General features: G+C 44.1%; 1 protein-coding gene across 1 annotated transcript; it reads left to right on the top strand.

The window, feature by feature from the left end:
- Window positions 1-1,609: 1,609 nt before the first annotated feature.
- On the top strand, window positions 1,610-19,452 carry CAPN6 (calpain 6). The gene is made up of 12 exons (XM_049644198.1): window positions 1,610-1,776; window positions 10,327-10,458; window positions 11,459-11,667; window positions 12,177-12,369; window positions 12,929-13,122; window positions 13,364-13,441; window positions 13,547-13,733; window positions 15,306-15,428; window positions 15,607-15,809; window positions 16,393-16,514; window positions 16,857-16,993; window positions 17,517-19,452. The coding sequence occupies exons 1-12, from the start codon at window positions 1,612-1,614 to the stop codon at window positions 17,697-17,699; spliced, it is 1,926 nt and encodes a 641-aa protein (XP_049500155.1). The 5' UTR covers window positions 1,610-1,611; the 3' UTR covers window positions 17,700-19,452.
- Window positions 19,453-20,595: the final 1,143 nt, after the last annotated feature.

Here is a 20,595-nt window from a genome sequence, read left to right as displayed (position 1 = left end):
ACACTTCAATATTTAAAATATGTGAGCACACTTAAATCTGATGACTAAAGGCGTTTTGGTATTTTGCCGGGTCCCGTAGCCTTCAATGCGAAAAGCAATTGTCAATAAATAAGGCTATAAAAAAAAAAAAAACTATAGTTATTTTCAGCTTCTTATTGTTTGGACCGAGAGAAAAAGTAAGTTTGTCTATATGTATTGTCGTTTGCGAATAACATCGAATTCAATTTTTTTATGGTTTTCAAATAGGAAAACAGCTTTACCGGTAAGGCATCTCAATGTAATACTGAAAGGACATGAAATGAGGTAATAGAGAAGTCTGATTAATATTTCACCTTTTATAAAATTGTGGCTTCCTCTTTATTAGCTGGATTTGGAGCTGTGGTACCTACACAGACACTCTTTAAAGTGCTAAGTAGGTTTTTTTTTCAAACTTTGTCCACTTTTCAGCAGATCCTCTGACCTTAATCAGATTTTCTTCTTTCCACCCTCATGTAATCATGAAATATAGATAAAATCTATTTTGTCCTTAAAATATATTTTTGAAATGATTGGCATCATGTAAATTTCACAACCCTCCTCTTATTAACCATTGAATGTCAAGAGAGAATCATTAAAATCATTACAAATCTGTCTTTGTGGATCAAGCAAAGGCATTGAGAACCCTATTATCACCCCAAAGCTATTTAAATCAAAGTTGCCTTTCAAATTATCCTCATAAAAACCAGTTGTTAGGGACATTTGAGCGTGGGGCACTCAGACATTGCTTGAAGAGCCCCTATATTAATTCTTTATTTAGCCATGTGAGATTTTTTTTTTTTTAAAGAAAAGAAAGCAACAGTGTATTGCCATGGGATAAGAATCTATAGTCCATCAAATCAGTGTAATTGAATTTCAGAGTCCGCTTTTTAAGGCGGGCAAATGATTGCACGTTACACTTTGAAGAAGAAAGACACACACACAATCTTTCTATCTTTCCTTGTCTTTGGAGGCCATCTGCTGAGCTCTGTTGCTTGCATGAGCCTTCCTGGCCAGTAATAAAAAATGCAAAGCTCTTTAAATGATAAAAGGGAAGGAATTGTGTAAAGGAGCTCTTTAGAAGTGAAAGAGGCTGCTTCTCCCCACAAGCACAAAGTGTGTGGCCCTTCAGGGCGCCAAATTATTCTGAATATAGTAAAACAACTTTCTCCTTTTATTTTCAAATTTAGAATTGTCCTTTACTTTAAACTCCTCTCTGCCAACTAAAACGGAAAGTTGCCCTTTAAATTATAATGACTTACTTTTAACTAGCAATCTTAACATTTATTATCTATTTCTTGGATAATATTGTTACGGCTTATATTGTCCCATTTGGCAAATGAAGATACTGAGGCTCCAAAATGTTTTAGGCGCCCAAGCCAAAGCCCCATGCTAAGCTAATTGGTTGCAGAGTCTGGACCCTACTTTCTATAAAAATGTTCACTTTTCTTAAAGCCAGGCTCCAAGTGCCTAGCTCCAGGAATAAGTCCCTGGGATGACTACTGTTGGTCTAATCTCAGGTGATCTTTAACAGACGTAAGAATTTCTTTCTCCGATGACTACACTTTTTTCTCTTTGTAGACATAGCTCAGCACTATGGGTCCTCCTCTGAAGCTCTTCAAAAACCAGAAGTACCAGGAACTGAAGCAGGAATGTATCAAAGATGGAAGACTCTTCTGTGACCCAACCTTTCTGCCTGAGAACGATTCACTTTTCTACAACCGACTGCTTCCCGGGAAAGTGGTGTGGAAACGTCCCCAGGTAACTTGGTGGTTTTTGTTGTTGCTGTTTGTTGTTGTTGTTTTGTTTTTTGTTTTTTGTTTTTTGTTTGTTGTTGTTGTTGTTGTTGTTGTTTTACTTTCTATCTCCTTCTTGATCTCTTTCATCATAACTCTGCCTGGTCCACTATTTCTCTTACACAGCCTACTATACGGAAAGCAATTTAGGAGACAGCTTTAAAATGCTAAGTTTTATGGATCTGTGTTTCTGGCTCCAGCTTGAGGAATGTTGAATTTCAGTCAAATTTGGTCAGATTTAGTTATTTTAAAGGAAATAAAAAAGCAAACAACAACAAATGCCACGCTTGCTTGCTTTCAGAACTTCACTTTAGTAAATGTCGTAACTCAAAAAGCAATTATACTCTTGTCTCTTTACCAAGTTACCTATCATAGCAACCTCAAGATAATCTCAGACCTGTGAGGACGAAAACTCCTTATGCGAGGAGCATAAATGAAATGAACTCTAACGAGGACAAGATGGAATTTGCACTGGGGGAAGGAGACTTCTTTGCTGCTCTTTGCATACCATCATCTAGATTCCCTCACAATTAGCGAAGTGGGATCTAAGTAGGAGTGTAGGTCTTTTACCATCTCTTAATAGTTACTATGGTTCTCTGTGGAACAGCTGTATATTGTGTCTCTAAAGTAAGTCTCAGGACCTCGTCGCAAGCCCTGCATGAGTGGGATCTCAATGTATGAAACCATAGGATGATGGAATCTGGAGAATGAATGGCAACCTTGCCCTCAATCTAAAGGGCATTATCACTGGAAGAAAGATATTACACCTGAGCCCCTTCCCAAAGTGGGTGACCCCGGAGATATAGGCCCCAGAGGGCTGTTATGAAATGCAGATTCTTGGGCCTTCACAATATCCCCAACAACGCTCTGATTCCATGCATTGACGTATCTTTTTGTGCACTCGAGGTTTGCTTTCTTCAGTGAGCAAGCCTTTTATCCGCAACTTTTTAGTTGCCATTTTCACAGCTTCAATTCCTAAATGGACTTCTCACAAGAGCTGCTTCAGTTTATGTAGGTTGCCACCAGGTGGTGCCAAGATACATTGGTCACTTCAAGGCTCTTGTTTTTTCTATATGACTCAAAGGACATGTCTCAGTTTTTGCCCACCAAGTATGATAGCCATTGAGAGTGAGACTTGGAGAAGTTCTCTCCATCGGAAGGAAGACTACGCTCCTCTTGACTTTCTGTGCCTCCAGTGGTTGACACACCCCTGCAGATCACTGACCTGCAATAAAAATCTGGGAAACATGAGCAGAACTCACTAGCCACTAATTCGGTATGCAGAGAGGTAAGTTTTGTTTTGTTTCGTTTTCCAGAAATGCATGGAGAAAATAGAGCTGTGTTGCTGAAAGCCACTCTTATGAACAAATGATGATAATGAGGCGCACCTCTCGGTTTTGATGCTTGGATATGAAAGGAAGGAGATTGACGGGGCGGAAGTAGCACAAAGGGAGGCAGAAAATTGAAGGAGGTTTTCCGGGGGGGGGGAGGTCTTTTTAAAATAGGACAGACTTGAACGTATTTCTTGGCCAAGGAGGAAACAGTAAAGAAGAGGTTGAAGACACAGAAGCGAAAAGGAATGATTGATGAGGGACAGGTCCTGGAGGAGATAGGAGGAGACCCAATGGGCGGCAAAATCACAGGCCAACGTGAAGCCATTTCCCAGACGTGAACCAAGCTGACAGTGCTTCCTGTACTGGCCGGTCTTTAGGCACAGGTTTCCTCCTCTGTCTTGGCTCAGTCTTTTGTCCTGTGCTTTCTTCTTCCAAATTCTGTGGATTGAACCCTAGATGGATTAGCAAGGAAGAAAAGAACTTAATAACCATGGCAATAGTCCATCTTGCCTCTCCCCACTCCTTCCAGGGTGGGGGGATAGCAGAGAGAGAGGGTGAATTGGGATGGGAAAGAAAAAGGAATCAGCATCTATGTCATGCCTACTATGGGCCTAGAGACTGTGTTTGGAGTTTTCTGTACATTTTTTTTTCACCTCATCTTTATTTGTCATGGCTGGGCAAGGTTGGGTATCTCACATATTTCTTTAATGTAATTCTGTTTTTTTCTGGCTTGAAAAATAAAGGTAAATATGATGCCCATTTTATTGATGGGGAAACTGGGTTTCAGAGAGATGGTAATAATTTGCCTGGGGTCAGACCCCTGATACCCTGGGATTTTAATCCAGGTTTGACTGCAAAGCTGGTTTTCACACTACCATGCTGCTATTTCAGGGAGACAGGCTTGTTTGTGTCTCCTCTCTTGCTAAAATAGGTAGCTTCCAACCAGTCAATTATCACATTCCTCCTCATTGGGTTGATGCCAATTAATTGACTAATATGATCAATTAACTGATCCATACTCTCCCTTTTGAGAGCACACTGTGTGTTTAGTCTTGAGCCCAAAGGGAGAGTCTTGAGAAACATTTATTGACCTACTCTGTTCAGCCTCTGGGCAATTTACGGACACAGCCTGGGGTGAGGCACTCCCATTCCAGCTGGAGAGATGGATATTGAGCTATCAAAGAGTTAAATAATAAATTAATGCCTGATATAAGACATGCTATTTTCAGGCATACAGACAGTAAATCCTATAGGGTTTTGAAGAAGGGGAAGATCCGCATAGATTGGAATGGTTGGGGAAGGGGCCTCTTGTGGGAAGTAAGGGAAAAACAAGGTTCTGGACCACCGTCTGAGTCTCCTCAAAAAGCTGTGGATTCCTTTCCAGCCAGAGTGGAGGCCAAGCCTGTGGTCAAGAACCACGTCAAAGTTCTCTGGCCTCCCATCAGGAAAGCTGAGAGACAGCCCTGGGCCTCTCCGAGTTGGCTCAGGAAGACCAGATGGGTCGTTGGCCTCACCCGCTTCATTGGCAAGGTTGAGATCCTGGTTTGCAGGGAAGCTTTCAGACATCTTGTCCCTTGGCATGCCACACAGCCTCATCCTCAACCAGGCTTTATTTTCTGAAGTCTTTAAAATGGAAGAAGCGTGATTAACCTGATAGTTTTCTGTTGCTTTCCTTTCCCATGCTGAAAAGCTTCTGCCTTTATCAGCCTTCATGCCTGCAAACTCCACTGCTAGTTGAACCAAAATGACTTCAGCCAAGTTCCCAGTATCCCAGGGTAGGATTGAGTTCCCCTTCTTCCCACTTGCCACTTCCTTGCCGTGTCCTAAGGAGCCACTTTAGATAGACAGGGCTTATGGGAATGTTTTGCAGTTATTCAGGGCCAGCTCATCTGCCTGTACCCTCCATAGAAAAATCCTTCTCCTTAACTCCTTCATTGGCCCAATGGCTGCAGCTATTGTCCTAGCTTCCTGGGGTACAACGGTATATTGCTTGAGACAAGTACTCCTGAACTTTCCTGCCCTTCTGGCGTGTCAACATATATAGTCTTAGTAAATTCTAAGTTTTACTGATTTATACTGACTTAGAGGCTTATACCGATCACAAGGCTTCAGGTAAAATTTTGAGGCTGAAATCTGGCTGCCAAATTCCCATAAAAAATCTCTTCTCCAGCTCTCTCCAGCCACTCTCCCCTCCTATCCGCCTCTGGCTTTTTTCCTGACTGACTCATACCCAGCTACAATAGTGTCTTAGAGTCAGACACATCTAATCCCTGACTAAAGTGGAACAAGCCCTCATGGGGGTTTGCACAGCCAGCTGTGGGGGAAGTGAGGGCACCTGCACAAGATCTCCTGTCAGCTCTGGTAGAGTTTTGAGTTTGGTCTCTACTACCATTACCATTGCCCAGGTCCTTCCACTAGGAATACCCTCCCCAAGGGCCATTTCACTACACTGGATGGGAGGAGGGTGACGAGGTTCTGGATAAAAGCCAAAGTGGTAGGAATGGAAGGGAAAGTTTGATGAAGGGAAGATATTAGAAGAATACACAGGCCTTGGTGATGGATTGCCTGTGAGGAAACAGTAAAGAGGAAATACTTTCCTCGGTGCTAATAGAAGTTTCCAGCTTCCCACTGAATGTGACACCTCTATACAGTAGTTTCGGCCTAGGCTGTTCAAAAATTTATTGTTCTTCCCAGAGATCATGTCCCCCAACCTGATTAGTCCTAATGTTTTCCACTGTTGACACAGTTGAAGAGAGTTGAATCGGCCCATTCTCTTTACTGTTTACTTTACTTTCCTGTTTATTTTAAATTCCCCGTTTTAACAGCTTTATCAAAGTACAATTTATATACTATAAAATTTACCTGCTCTAATTGTACGATGCAATGACTTTTAGTAAACTCACAAAGTTGTGAAGACATCACCACAATCCAGTTTTAGCACAGACACATCATCCCAATAAGACCCTTCGTACACATTTGCAATGAGCCAACTTCCCCCCCTCCATTAAAGGTAGTCAATAATCTCCTTTTAGTTTCTATCTAGATTCACCCAATTCTAGACATTTGACTTAAGACAGAATCATAAAAGTAGCTGGTTTCTCTCGCTTTGCATAACATTTTCAAGGGTCATTCATGTGGCAGCAGGTAATCAATTTGTCCCTTCTGTGGCTGCACAGAATTCCATTGCACGGATATGTGAATTCTTCCCAATAAAGCAGTTTGAGATTTATATCTGGAGTCTTCTACCAGAACTATGAAGGTTCAAGTAAGAAGATAACTAGGCAGTGACTTGGTTGCGTAGGTTGGAAGTGAAAGGTAGGCTGAAGATCTTAATTCTCAGACTTCATATTGAATTTCCCTCAGAGGGGTTAGGAAGGAAGTGAATATTTTACTGACGACAAAATCTTCACACAAAAGTAAAATTCTCCAGCAGGTAAAGTGGACTCCTTGAGAGCCTCGTCCAACATTGGTCCCCAAGTCCAGGTCTACCTACAAATGCCCCGCTTGGAGATGGTTCTTCAGTTTTCTACGGCAGCCCTGAGCCTTCTAGAACCACTTAGAGTGCTGGACTTTAGTCATAATGTATCGACTGCAGGGCCAGCCTCACTTGTAGGTGTCCATGCCCCCATCCCATCAGTACTCCAAGACTTCATGGAGTACTCTGGAAAACGCCTCCACTTTTCTGGCTGCTGGTTTTCTAGGCATCCTTTCATTTTGCTGTGGTTCTTGAGGTTTGCCTGGGACATCAATTTTCACCTGTGTAAAAAAATTGCAAAAGATGTGGATGCTGTGGGTGCAAAGGGAGTCACATAGAATGATGTGTGTAGGGCTCCAAGGCTTGTAATTGTATGCCTCCCTTCCCCCAATCTTCCAGAGGTCTATGTGAAGGGACATGAGCTGAGAGCAATGGGAAGTTCTCTCAGGGCTCAGCTAAGAGAACATATTTCCTGGAGAAGCTGTTTTGCTTATGGAAGGCTTTGGCGCAGGGATGGGGATAGGCAGAGACCATTCCTGGCTTTACTCTTGGTGTCCAACTTCCTAGTTGTGTGTGTTTCCCCTAAGAAATTATTTTGCCTTGACAAACAGCCCAGTTCAAGGATCACAGCAACTGTGCCAACACAGCTGGGAGCCATTAGGGGCCCAGCATCTCCCCTCCCTCTCAAGCCACCCAAATATGTGAATATGTGAGCCGTGACCTCTCCCCAACTCCATTCCTTACCACTCTAGCAGAGCTCAGGCTGAAATGTCCCATCTGTACTCTATATCTGTGCTCTGAGCTACAGAAATTTTTTTCCAGCCTTACTTCCCTACTCCCAACAGGAAGACACCCTGTTGTCCAAAACTATGGGAAAAGTCAATCAGCAGCCACTTCATTATTTTCAAGTGTGTCGCCAAAAAGTCCGTTTGGCTCTTTGACTTGCAGTGGCTTGTTACCCTTTACCCTTTTTACCTCTTTAGCCCCTTTCTAGTCTCTGGCTTCCTTAAAAAGGTAGAGGATGTGGCATAATAAAGATTTTCACCCATGTTTCATATCACGGTGCTGACACACATAAGAGATTGGTTCACATTTAGTTGATTAAATTGAGGAGTTTAAAGCCCGTTGGTGATATTTAGCCTGGAACCAAAAGCTAAGATATAACTTAAGCAAGTCTTCCAGAACAACGAAGAGCTTTTAGGTGAGCGTTAAGGAAAGAGGCATGAAACACTGGGATGGATGACTGATACAGGTGGTTGCAGCTCTGTCCCTGAAGAGCTGCACAACATTACCTTTTTTGTGGTGGACATCCATTAACCTAAAGGCAAATGGATAGGCCAGCTGAGGTCTTGAGTTTCCTTCTCAAATTATACGTGCTTTCGAAGAACCTAAAACTTTAATCCTAGGTCTCCTACTAAACTAGCTGCACACCCGGTGGGGGGCAAGTTGCTGCCTTTCTCTGAGCCTGTTTTCTCCTTTGTAAAATAAGCAAATTGAATAAATAGTCCCTAAAATTTCTTCCAGCTCTGACAGTCTATGGCCTGTTAATTTATCAGGTTTTAAAACCCATTGTTAAATGGCTATCCATCATGTATGAACAGTGGGGAAGTAAAACATGGGCCAGTTTATAAGAGGAAATAGAAGATACAGAATCTTGGGCCCAAATGTATATTCTTTTGTGATTACATACAGCTACACACACACACACACACACACACACACACACACACATACACACACACACAATGACCACACTCAGCTTAGATCTATAGGAGAATAATTACCCAGTTCCTCAATTTGAGTTCTGTTTACATGTATTTGTTCATCTACGTGACCCTTTAGATCTTGAATGAAAGTTGGCATTCCAAAAGTGTTGGCTGAGCCTGGATCCCTGCTGTGAAATGAGAGCCTTATGGAAACCCAAGACACTGTAATGTAACTCCAACCACTAATAACTTTACATAAAACCAGCAAATCATTTGCCTTAATAATCTAAAAGGACACTTTTCCTTATGTCAGTGTTCACTTGATTGTTTTTCCATGCTAAGCAACAATTCTATGTGTCATCTAAACTCAAGAAATCATTGGATAACTTGACGTCTTGCTCCAAATCAAATGGTAACACTTGACCCACAAAACAAAACTGTGTTTAGTTTCATCTTAGAAAGGGCAACGAGACAATTAGGAGAGAAAGAGTATCAGGGCCTAATTCACCCAACACACCTGCTTTATTCTCAATAAGTGAAAAAACAGGCAACCTCCACCCCATAAAAAAATATTAAGATAGAAGTCTTCTAAGACAAAAAAGTAATGATGAGACACTAGGTATGCATCTAAAAAAAAAAGTGACCAGAAAATCCAAAACTGAAAACCCACCTAACCCTCTCCTTTTGGCAGAGGGATGCCCAATTAATCTTCAGTTTGGATTTGTCCCTGCCTAGAATGCTTATTCCTTTCCAGAGTTATTTTGGCTTTTAAAGAATATATGGAATGTTTCATTCTGTAGACCAGACCCTTCATCAAGGAGAATTATGTCCATTTAAAAAAGAGGTTTGAGAAGCAGAAAAATATAGCTGTCTCTATTTAATAAATTTTAAAAGGATGTATGTCTAGATTTTCTTTCCATTTGAGACGAGGATTTATTTCTGCTGGGTAAGCAGAATGTCAAGGTACCGGCCAACGGCCTCCTCCACGAAGCTTTCTCCAGCTACTCAAGACTTCATTGGTATTTCCTGCCTTTGAACTCTGCAAGTGCTGATTCTCTGAGTCACACAATCATGTCTTCAATTATACGATGTTATGTATGCGGCTATGCCTTTGTCTCTGCTGGTCTCTCTATTCGTTATGCCTCCATACCTCTCCCTTGTCCAACTACCTAACGCTAGGCATCCCCAAAGCTTCATCTCGAATGTTACCACTGCTATTCAATCTATTCTGTTTACCACCAGGGAAGCATTGGGGATCTTTCCTTTAGACACTGATTATACTTTGCAGATAATTCCGATGTGCCCTCAGACGTTGTGTTGTAGTTGTCGTGTTTGGGTCTCATTTTTCCACTCACAGTGGGAAAGGCACAGCTGTTGACATGTTGGGGAAAGAGACACACATACACCCCAAACAAATGTTTCCCCCACTCTGTCTAGCTTCCCTCAGAACATCCTCACAGGAACACTCCAGCAGACGCTCTTTTCCCACAGACGTGGAAAAATCTAGTTGCCATGGAGACTGCTGTCGCCTTCGCTTTACGTTGGGAGAGGGCTTTCTGTGTAAGGTCTCCTAATTCATTTTCCCAGAGAGGGAGAACAAGTGCTTCAGGAAATTTCATCCTGACAAATGGGAGCAGAATGCAATGTGCTAATCTCTAGTTCCATTCAGAAGCTCCCTGCTAGAGTGAAAACTCTTCCAAATTTCAATGCTAGCTCTGAGGGTCCCGGCCAGCACATCTCAACCTGTCTCCACGTGTCCCCTCCTCCCATTTCTCCTGTTATTCCCCACATAACCCTTTTCCTGTGGCTAGATGATCTGCTTTGGACTTTTCCTCACCACGCCTAGTCCCGTGCCGACCTTCCCTTTATCCCACTTATGGAAATTCTAGTCACTATCTTTAACCCAAGCTCTTCTTTGAAGTCTGTCCTGCCTCCCTCAGCTCACATTGACCCTCGGGAAACCCTTTCCACATTCTCAGAACCAATGATTGTATTCACAGGACATCTGTGATGACCCCCGTCTGATTGTGGGCAACATCAGCAACCACCAGCTAATCCAAGGGAGACTGGGGCACAAGCCGATGGTCTCTGCGTTTTCCTGTTTGGCTGTTCAGGAGTCTCACTGGACAAAGGTATCCCCCCTCTTGTGAGACTTCACTCAGTTTCCACCTTCTTGTCTTTTTTAGTAATTTGGGGAAACATCAGGTCATAAGTTTTTTAGATTGTTCAATTCCTGAAGTCGAAGATATTAACTACATGACTTCTCTCCATTTATTACTAGGGTTTTTTATAAATACAGAAAATTGAACAAATTTTGCAGTGACTGCCTCTATACTCACCTAGATTCTTACCATTAAAATTGCTCTATTGGTTTTGTCACACAAGAGTTGATCTTTTGTCACTGGCAGTACTTTGACTTAGTAGCTCTGCACACTTGTCTTCTCTGTACCAAATGGAGTTATAGAGTACCAGCAGGGGCCAGGAGATCACAGATATGAGTAACAGAAAAGACAAGAAAGATGAAAATAGTTCCTTGAAACAGTTCTAATAAATTATCGAATACAAAAATTCCTTTGGCATTTAGGTAGAGTTGAAGACAGTGGAGTGTTGACTTGATTTTTCTTCAAAAAAATAATTTTAGAAGAGTAATTTGTAATTGCATATAAAAAGGAGAATTTCCTAAAGATAATTTTATTCAAGGTGTGAATGAAATCTGTATTCGACAGAATCTGCATGAAGTCTCTAGGATGGGCCTTTAAACACTGGGCCTTGTAGTTTCATTGATTTTGTCTTTTAGGTGGTTAAACATGCCACCGTGAATATGTTTGTGCAGACAGTATCTCATGATCGAGTTTGAGATTATCTATGGGAAACAATTCAACCCCTACCTGGCTCCCCCCAGTTATCCTGTGTGCATTCAGGCATGGTAACGCTATCCTCGGCAAAACTGAACCAGGGAAGCAAAAGCTGTGGGAAAAAATGCCCAACCTTGGACCTCCCAACCTAGACCCAAACCCAATGTATTTGGTGTGCTTCCTGTTGCCATATACATTTGCCAGAAGTCAACTGCAATCTCAGTTGTTGGATATCGTGTGGTGAATAAGAGCTGTATGAATGTTTTTATGTTTCCAGACAATTCCCAACCATAAGGAGCAGGAATGGGACCCTCGGAAACTAGATAAATATGCTGGAATATTTCGCTTTCGTTTCTGGCATTTCGGAGAATGGACTGAGGTGGTGATTGATGACCTGTTGCCCACCATCAATGGGGATCTGGTTTTCTCCTTCTCCACTTCCATGAATGAGTTTTGGAATGCTCTACTGGAAAAGGCTTATGCAAAGTAAGGAGGGGGTTGACCACTCAGGGCACACGAGGAGAGGAACGCCACATTTGTCCTTGGGAGCTCATGCTCTGCCAGCCCGGCCCCTGAGTTTACACTGGGCAGGACATCAGTCAGATCCAGGGCATTGCTTTGGGCATGGGACTGGTTCTCAGAAATCCTGGATGATAGACAAATGAGCTGTGCTGGTTTCCATTAAAAACCCTCCCTGCTCCTAGGTGCCCCTTCTTGCGGCTAATCTGTAGATCAGATGGCATTGTAGCCTCAAATTCTCTCTTTCTCTAATATTTACCTGGAGAAAGAAGTTTCTTCATGGACTGTCCTTGTTCAACCCAGCCTAAGCCTAGAAATTGCTGCCTATAATCTCAAAATACCTCTCATTTTCATACCTAGAGAAAAGCCAGCTGGTAAAGGCTGGCTGGGCAGGGACTGTTCTAATTCTTGGGAACAAGATACCCTTCACGTGGAAAAGTAAATTTACAAAGATAACCTTGCGTATTTGCCCCCAGGCTGCTTGGTTGTTATGAAGCCCTCGATGGTCTGACCACCACTGATATCATTGTGGACTTTACTGGCACGTTGGCCGAAACTGTTGACATGCAGAAGGGAAGATACACTGAGCTTGTTGAGGAGAAGTATAAGCTGTTTGGGGAACTTTACAAAACATTTACCAAAGGAGGACTGATCTGTTGCTCCATTGAGGTTTGTTGTCACCCCAAAACAACCATTCTTTGCTCACTCTACAAAACTGAGTAGGGAATGTCACCCTTACCCCAGAGACTCAGGAAAAGACATTGCAGAACTCAGAAAATTAACAGTACACTTTGAGTCCTGGAGCAGAGACCGTACAGCTTTAACCTTTTATGCTTTTGCACCAACCATCCCACTGGGGGCCAATGCAGCTTCTGCGCTGGTGTAAATAGCCTCTGCTAAATTCTTCCTTCTGCCTCTGCCCCTGCATGTGAGGTTATAGCTGTTTGCTCATGGAATAAACCAGCCCCACCAAAATTTAAAGCTGCTCATGTCAATGTACCACTGTGGGTACTTTCAATCTGAATTGTTTAACTGAGTTGTTATATTAAATTCTGTGTTTCCTTTCTTTCACTTGCTTTGTGCCAAGTCAAGATATCTGGATAAAATTTCTATCCACATAGGGAGAACTAGCTTTAACCCCGCTGGGGTAAACCAATCAAGGAAGAGGAGGAGCCAGGCCTTGGGTCTCCCAATTCTTGTGGCCTTATGTGTCTTTCTTGGCTCTCAGTCTCCCAATCAGGAGGAACAAGAAGTTGAAACTGACTGGGGCCTACTGAAGGGCCATACCTACACCATGACTGACATTCGTAAGATCCGTCTTGGGGAGAGACTGGTGGAAGTCTTCAGTACTGAGAAACTGTATATGGTTCGCCTGAGGAACCCCTTGGGACGGCAGGAATGGAGCGGCCCCTGGAGTGAAATGTGAGTGACATTTCCCTTGGACTGCCACATCTCCAAAGCCCTATAGTTTGTCCTCGCGCCCCATCCCTCCATACTGCTAGTGTGCTGTCAATGCTTAGTGACATTTGTGGGGTCTGTGACCCAGCCGGAGGTGAAATAAAGCAGGTCCGATCCTCATGCATTCTGGTCCATTAGCATCCTGTTTACTGTACGAAGTCAATGGCAAAAATGATGGCTTATCCCTTTGCTCATTTGCCTCTAGCTCTGAAGAGTGGCAGCAACTGACTGTGGCCGATCGCAAGAACCTGGGGCTTGTTATGTCTGATGATGGAGAGTTTTGGTGAGGAGGGGTTTTCTGTGCTAAGGGAATTGGGTCTCCACATGGAACTACAAGGGGAGGTATTAAGTACCATCTTCTTTTCTTTCCTGCCTTCCTTCCATTCAGGATGAGCCTGGAGGACTTCTGCCGCAACTTTCATGAGCTGAATGTCTGCCGCAATGTGAACAACCCTATTTTTGGCCGCAAGGCGCTGGAATCGGTGGTGGGATGCTGGACTGTGGATGATGATCCCCTGATGAACCGGTCAGGAGGCTGCTATAACAACCGTGATACCTTCCTGCAGAATCCCCAGGTGTGAATCCATTTTTTTTTCCTTTGCCTCCAACTTAGCAAGGCAATAGGAACTCAGGTCTCACCTCGGAGTATTTCTTTGACATGAATTCTTCAATTTGCAGCAACATTATTCAATCTGAGCAGTCTTCTCTGGCTGCCGCTCTCCTGGCCGTACTGCTTAGTATGGATTTTTGTGATTGTCCCTCATTGGACACAAAGGATCTGCTCCCGGACGCTTTCTCAATTCTTTTTCATTTCCTTATTGCGCAACTGTTCTCTTGGGGGTGGATTTACTATACATGTCTTCTTTCTCATGCAGTGATTCTTCTGAATGCCATCGTTATATTTCCCTTTTCTCAGCCAGAACCTGGTCATTTTTTCCCAGGATTTGAATCACTACCCTGTCAGTGAGGCCATCCCATCAATCTTCAGTTACAATGCTCTTCCAGAGGATACGTTAGGAGTCAAGCCCAGGCACGCCCCAAAGCAAAAAATCCTAACATCCAAAGCCTGAATCTATAGTAATCTTGATGGTTCTACCCCATAATGTGCTGAAGAGGTAACCCACAGGAGACAAGAATTCTGACTGTATTGCCACCTTCCATGGGTGTGTCTTTTCTTTCCATGGGCCTCATTGGCCACGCAATTTGAAGAACACAAGGTTAATAGACTGATTTACTTAACTCATATATTTTCCCCATTCCTTTCATCTTGATTGTCCTTAAAGAAAAGAAAGCTCCCATTACCCTCTACCTCATCTCCATGTACAACCCCGGAGATGTTTCAAATATCGGGCACATATAGCAAGCTGGAGAAATGGGCTTTCGGCTTCACTCTTAACTGTCTGCACAGTGCACAGGATTGATCTTTAGGGTCCTTGTGAGCCTATGGCTCTGAATTTATTTTCTGTTTCTTGTGAAAGGGAGGGAGCAACAAGATCTGAGTGGGAGATAGACAGAGGCAGAAAGAAACACCAAGACAGCGACAGAGTGAACATCCAAATGCCTTTTAATTTTACTTCCCAATGGCACCATGGGTCCGTCAGATGAGGTTTCAAAGTCTCTAGCACAGGTCTGCAGCCTTCCCTGGAGAGGTGGTTGCAAAGCATCACCTCTCTAAGGGAGTGGATCCAGCCCCTCCACAAGCCACACATCTGGGCTAGCTATAGGAGGCTAGCTGAAGGGAGTGGCTATAGTGTCAGGTTAAGTCACACAAAAGTGCTTTTTGCCTTTATAGATTCTGGAACTTTCCTGTGTGCAGTTTTTAAAAGCAAAGGGCAAAACAAAACAAAACAAAACAAAAAAACCTAAGATCTTACCGAGAACTTATCAAAACAAAGCATACCTTCTTTAGCATCAAAGATCTAGGCATGAAGTTGTCTCTCATGCTGAATGTCATAGGGAGGACCAAAGATATGACCTACACTTAGCACATCTATGGATTATCCAAGGCCTCATTGTCTGGTCAATGGCAAAGTCCAGAAAATCATGCAAGTCTCAACTTCTTGGTGTAGTTTTCTTCCCTGAAATCTGAGCCGGCTCATCTGAAATGAAAGTGCTAACTAAGCTCCTTGGTGGCCTCTTTCCTTTAGTACATCTTTACTGTGCCCGAGGATGGGCACAAGGTCATCATGTCACTGCAGCAGAAGGACCTGCGTACTTACCGCCGCATGGGAAGACCTGACAACTACATCATTGGCTTTGAGCTCTTCAAGGTAAGAATGGGCATTAGGAGCAGAGTGAATAATGGCAACCAGAGTCGAAATTAGGATGGCCTGTAGTTAGGGGACTGAAGGTAGGTCCAAGGATAAGGAAAGCAGAGGACCTAGGATCTCCTAACACAAACACTGTGATCTGAGCAGAATGGAGCCTTTCATCCCGTTTCATTTCCAGGTGGAAATGAACCGCAAATTCCGCCTCCACCATCTGTACATCCAGGAGCGTGCTGGGACTTCCACCTATATCGACACTCGCACTGTGTTTCTGAGCAAGTACCTGAAGAAAGGCAACTATGTGCTTGTCCCCACCATGTTCCAACATGGCCGCACCAGCGAGTTTCTCCTGAGAATCTTCTCTGAAGTGCCCGTCCAGCTCAGGTTCAGCTTCCTTGGCCAGCCCTGCAAACTCCTATTTTCTGCTTTACCTCCAATCCTAACCTCCTTGACCCTGCTCCTCCTGTACAGACACACAAAAGGACAAGTTGTTCATGTCAGACTTCACTGAAATGATGGCGGTAGAAATATTTCTCAAAATGATTATTTTCATAACCATGAAAAATTCCTTAGGAGAGGTCTGAGCTTCAGAGCTCTGAGCTACCATTTAAGGGGAACGGGCCTCTAACCTAAGCTTTTCCACTTATATCTTATCTTCCGTTCTCCGGCTGACTCTATTTTCTCTTGAACAGCTGGCACTCCTCACTGCTCCTGTGCTGTGTTCCGAGTGCTGGGTCACCAAAGCTACCTTTTCACCCCAGCCATGCCTACTCTGATCTTTATCTGCTGGTCCTTAAAGCGAGGGGAAAGCAAAACAGACTCATAAAATATAAGCTATGCCTGAGGAGGAATGGGCTAGGTCACTCAGCATTCCATGCCTTTCAGCAACAATGTCTGCTTTGGCAGGCCTGTCTCCTCATCTGAGGGCCTTCATCATCAGTGATGTATCTTCTTTTTGATGTTCCAGGGAACTGACTCTGGACATGCCCAAGATGTCTTGCTGGAACCTGGCTCGTGGCTACCCGAAGGTGGTTACCCAGATCACTGTTCACAGCGCTGAGGGCCTGGAGAAGAAGTATGCCAATGAAAGTAAGAACGGCAGAGGTGTCTGGGGAAGCAAACTTCGGTTTCATTTATTGCATGCATGGCTAGAAAAGATGGTCACAAATGATTCTCTCCAGCGGTATTCAGTCTAGAGAAGTCCGGAGGGCTGTCAACCTTGACAGAGAAAGGGATGTAAACTTCTTTGGGCAAGGTCTACACAATGCTCCCTTTCATAAAGTATGGAAAAGAAAAGGGAATCAGGAGCAAAAGTTCTAGGTCATTCTGATACCCAGATGCTATGCTACAAGTCCTAGTGAAATACTTTCTTGACTACCTAGAAAGAAAACTTTAACGACTCTGTTAAAAAGCAACTGCCACTTTTTCCAGCTGTAAATCCATATTTGATCATCAAGTGTGGAAAGGAGGAAGTCCGTTCTCCTGTCCAAAAGAATACTGTTCATGCCATTTTTGACACCCAGGCCATTTTCTACAGAAGGACCACTGACATTCCTATTATAGTGCAGGTAAGAATGTGAACGGGCCCTGCCTCCCCCCCCCCCCCCCAGGATGGCTCACATTCCGTACAGGATTCTAGATTATCCCCAGTGCCTCAACTATCTAGGATACAGAGCAAGGGTTATCCTCACTTCCTTGTGGGCAGAAGTCCACATGCTCACAGGTACACATGTCGACAGGCACTTTAAAATCCCACGAGCACCATATGCCAGTTCAGATGACCCTTATCCTGATCAGGGATAGGTCAGGATGGACCGCTACGGTTTGGCTGTTTTTCTGACTTGATGCTTCTGCCCGTCCGCCTTTACATAGCCGTCTCCTAGCTCGAGGTGTCCCTTGAGCCCTGCTGGCTGGCTTTTCATCTCTACTCTGTGCGGTATCTTCCTGTCAGCCAGAGACATATTGGGAAAGATAGTCTCTTGGTTTTAAAACAGGCCTTTTCAAGTTCCGCACTGGGTTCTAGGTGCCACGGGGCAAAGTCCAGTCTCGCAGAGGGTGGCTCATATTCACTCTTTCAAATCGTCTCTCCAGGTGTGGAACAGCCGAAAATTCTGTGATCAGTTCCTGGGGCAGGTTACTCTAGATGCTGACCCCAGTGACTGCCGTGATCTGAAGTCTCTGTACCTGCGCAAGAAAGGCGGTCCGACTGCCAAAGTCAAGCAGGGCCACATCAGCTTCAAGGTTATTTCCAGCGATGATCTCACTGAGCTCTAAATCTTCAGCTCTAGCGAATCCTGACAGAGCTGTCCATCCTTTTCTTTTCTGTCAGATGCCAGGTCTTACCTAATTCATAATCCTTTGAAAGAAAGAAACTCACAGTAACTAACTTTTCCTTTCTTCTGATAAGTTCCCCATACCTCCCAATCCAAGTAGCATCAGTAGCTACATAACCTATATACCTCCAGCAGCTGGACAGGGGGAGGTGACAGTTCTATGTGGAGGTCATACAGATGTTTTCCAACAAAAGATCTCCGGGGCTTCCGGGGGTGAAATTCAAGCAGGACAACAAGAGCCTGGATACCCTACAGATGTCTTCGCTGCTTTCCGGTGCCCAGCGTTATCTTCCCTGTAGGGCGTGTTGAGGAAGGAAGGAGGGGTGGTCAAGGCCAAGCCGGTCTAGCCTGACATCCCAGCTCCTGACTGAACACTACAGACCTCCCAGCAGCATCCGACCCAGTGGCCAGCACCCGCTTTTAAGTCCCCAGCCTTTATCACCATGAGCACCATTGCCACCTCCGTCACCACCTCCGGAAAGTGTAGTCCTGCCCTCACCCGAGTCACCCCCCCCCGCAGTAGGTTTGACCTTCATGTTGAGGAAGCTTCCTAGGTGCTTAATGACGAGCTGGAGTTGAGTGAGGCCTAGATAGCGGGCAGGGCCTGAGCTCCAGCTCAGTGGAAGCCAGCTGTGTGCCACCAGAGGGAAAAGTGGAAGAAGCTGCAGTGGGAGACGAAGCCTCGGTCCCCCACCCATCCACACACACCTACACTCACACACGCGCACGTAGGCGCGCACGAACTACCGTTCAGGCAGTCAGTGGGCACGAGGAAGGACAAAGCAGTACCACACGCTCCCGAAAGGATGAGAAAACCCACCCGGGCATAAGATAGCCAGTTTGGGGCCCCTGACTGCAATGTGAAATCTCCTGCTGCTGCTAGGTTTACAAACAAGCCTGTTGTCCTGTGCCTCCTAATATCATTGGTACTGAAGACCCCATCTGGGGGCTTGAGATTCTGGGTCCCATCCCAGGCCCCTCAGGCGTTTCTTTCATTTGGGAAGCTTCCCTCCCCGGGGGCATTTGTTTGCCCTCTTGTTTTTCAGTGTTTCTACAGAATTCTTTCTAGGGTCATTCTGAACTGTTCTTCCCCCCCATCTCATCTATCAACGTTCTACCCCTCCTTCAAGGTCCAGCATAAATGCCACCTCCTCCACGAAACCTTCCCTAACTCCTCCCAACCCCCACCTCTGACAATATTTCAACGCTTCCGCAATGATGAAGAAAAAACATAGCTGTAGTACTTAGTCTAGTCCAGCACGCATTCATTTAAAAATATATTTTGTAGGTTTTTTTTTTTTTTTTTTTTTTTTTTTTTTTTTTTTTGTTCACTGATTTCCTACCATGTTTTTCAGTCTGTGTAACTTCTGCAGTGCCTTCACCACACTGCCTTACATAATCCAAACCACAATAAAGTTCACATTCAATAAACCGACCAGTCTTGGCTTGATTTGATGGGATGGGAAAGATGGCAAGAGTGACCATCTCTTGAGACTTGTTTTGGAGCCGCTAGAATTGGGAGTGGGGAGAGGGGAGTTTGTGCAGAGGCCTTAGCCATGTTCTGATGGTACAGTCCTTTATCCAGGTGGGGGACCGGGAGGTTGGGAGAAGAGAATGGAGAGGGGCCCTCTTCTAGTCCACATTCAGGGATATTTGAGTGGTATTGGGGGGTTACACGATTTTGAAGCCCCTACAAGATCGAACCCAAGGCCAAAGCCACAGTGGCCATATCTTTCAAGGACAGACCTCCCCACAGGACAAAATAGCAAAGCCTTCCTCCCCTCATCTCCTTTAGAGCCAAATGGATGTGAAGACATCACTCACTTGCTTCCACCCTCAATATCTCATCTGCCCATCTGGAGGGGGGTGGTACACGGAAGCTCCCCTTTTTTCTTTATCTTTGCCTCTTGACAGGCAAGGACACCTAAGCAGGGGAGGGGTCTGCAAGCTCAGCAGAACAGTCCTTAACCCGTCGCTACAGCACTAGCCCAGAACACAGTAGAGACGAACTTTTAAATACGGGTATTCAGATGCGGTAGAGCTTTGTCAGAAATGAGCTGTACTGTACGAGTAATGTAATAGTTCTCTATGGTCAACAGATGGCACTATGATATTGCAATTAAGCTCAAAGAAGCTATTACATTTTTTTTTTTCAGAATGAGCATGTTTTTCCCCTAACTAAAATGTAGAACAGAAAAGGAACCAACACTTTTTGATTTTTTGCGATGTGTCAGGCTCCATGCCCAGTGCTCTGTATTCTTCACATCTCATTTTAATGCCCATGACAACTATACTGAAGTGCTGTTGTTATTCCCGTTTTGTTTGTTTGTTTTCAAAAATAAGGAATCGAAGCCACTGAGAGGTTCACTGCCTTACTCAAGGTTGTTTGGTCAGTAATCATGTCATGATTCTTAGGCAATCACATCTATTGACTCGTAGACCTTGACCCTTTCTGGGAAGATATGCTGTCCCACAGAAAGTGGAAATATCTTCCCTACACTTATAATACCAGCAGTATATCCACAAGACTGTACCAATAAGTGTCCAGCTAGCATACAAAATGTTTCTCTCTTGGAATCTTTACCTCTCTCATTTCCGTGTGCACATATGTACTTACATATGCACACATAGAGTTTGTCAGTAGACTTGGTTTTCCCAAAAGGAATCTAATGCAATAATACACACTGATATGTGTGGGATAACGATAACACAAGTGCATCTCAAAATAATTACGCCAAGTAAAAGAAGCCAGAACAAGAGGATGCAACCTGCCTGATTCCATTCATATAAAATCTTGAAAATGCAAGGGGCACCTGGATGGCTCAGGTGGTTAAGCA

The sequence above is a fragment of the Panthera uncia genome, chromosome X, assembly GCF_023721935.1.
Source record: "Panthera uncia isolate 11264 chromosome X, Puncia_PCG_1.0, whole genome shotgun sequence".
Classification (NCBI taxonomy): domain Eukaryota; kingdom Metazoa; phylum Chordata; class Mammalia; order Carnivora; family Felidae; genus Panthera; species Panthera uncia.
This window is presented reverse-complemented; position numbering and strand designations above follow the sequence as displayed.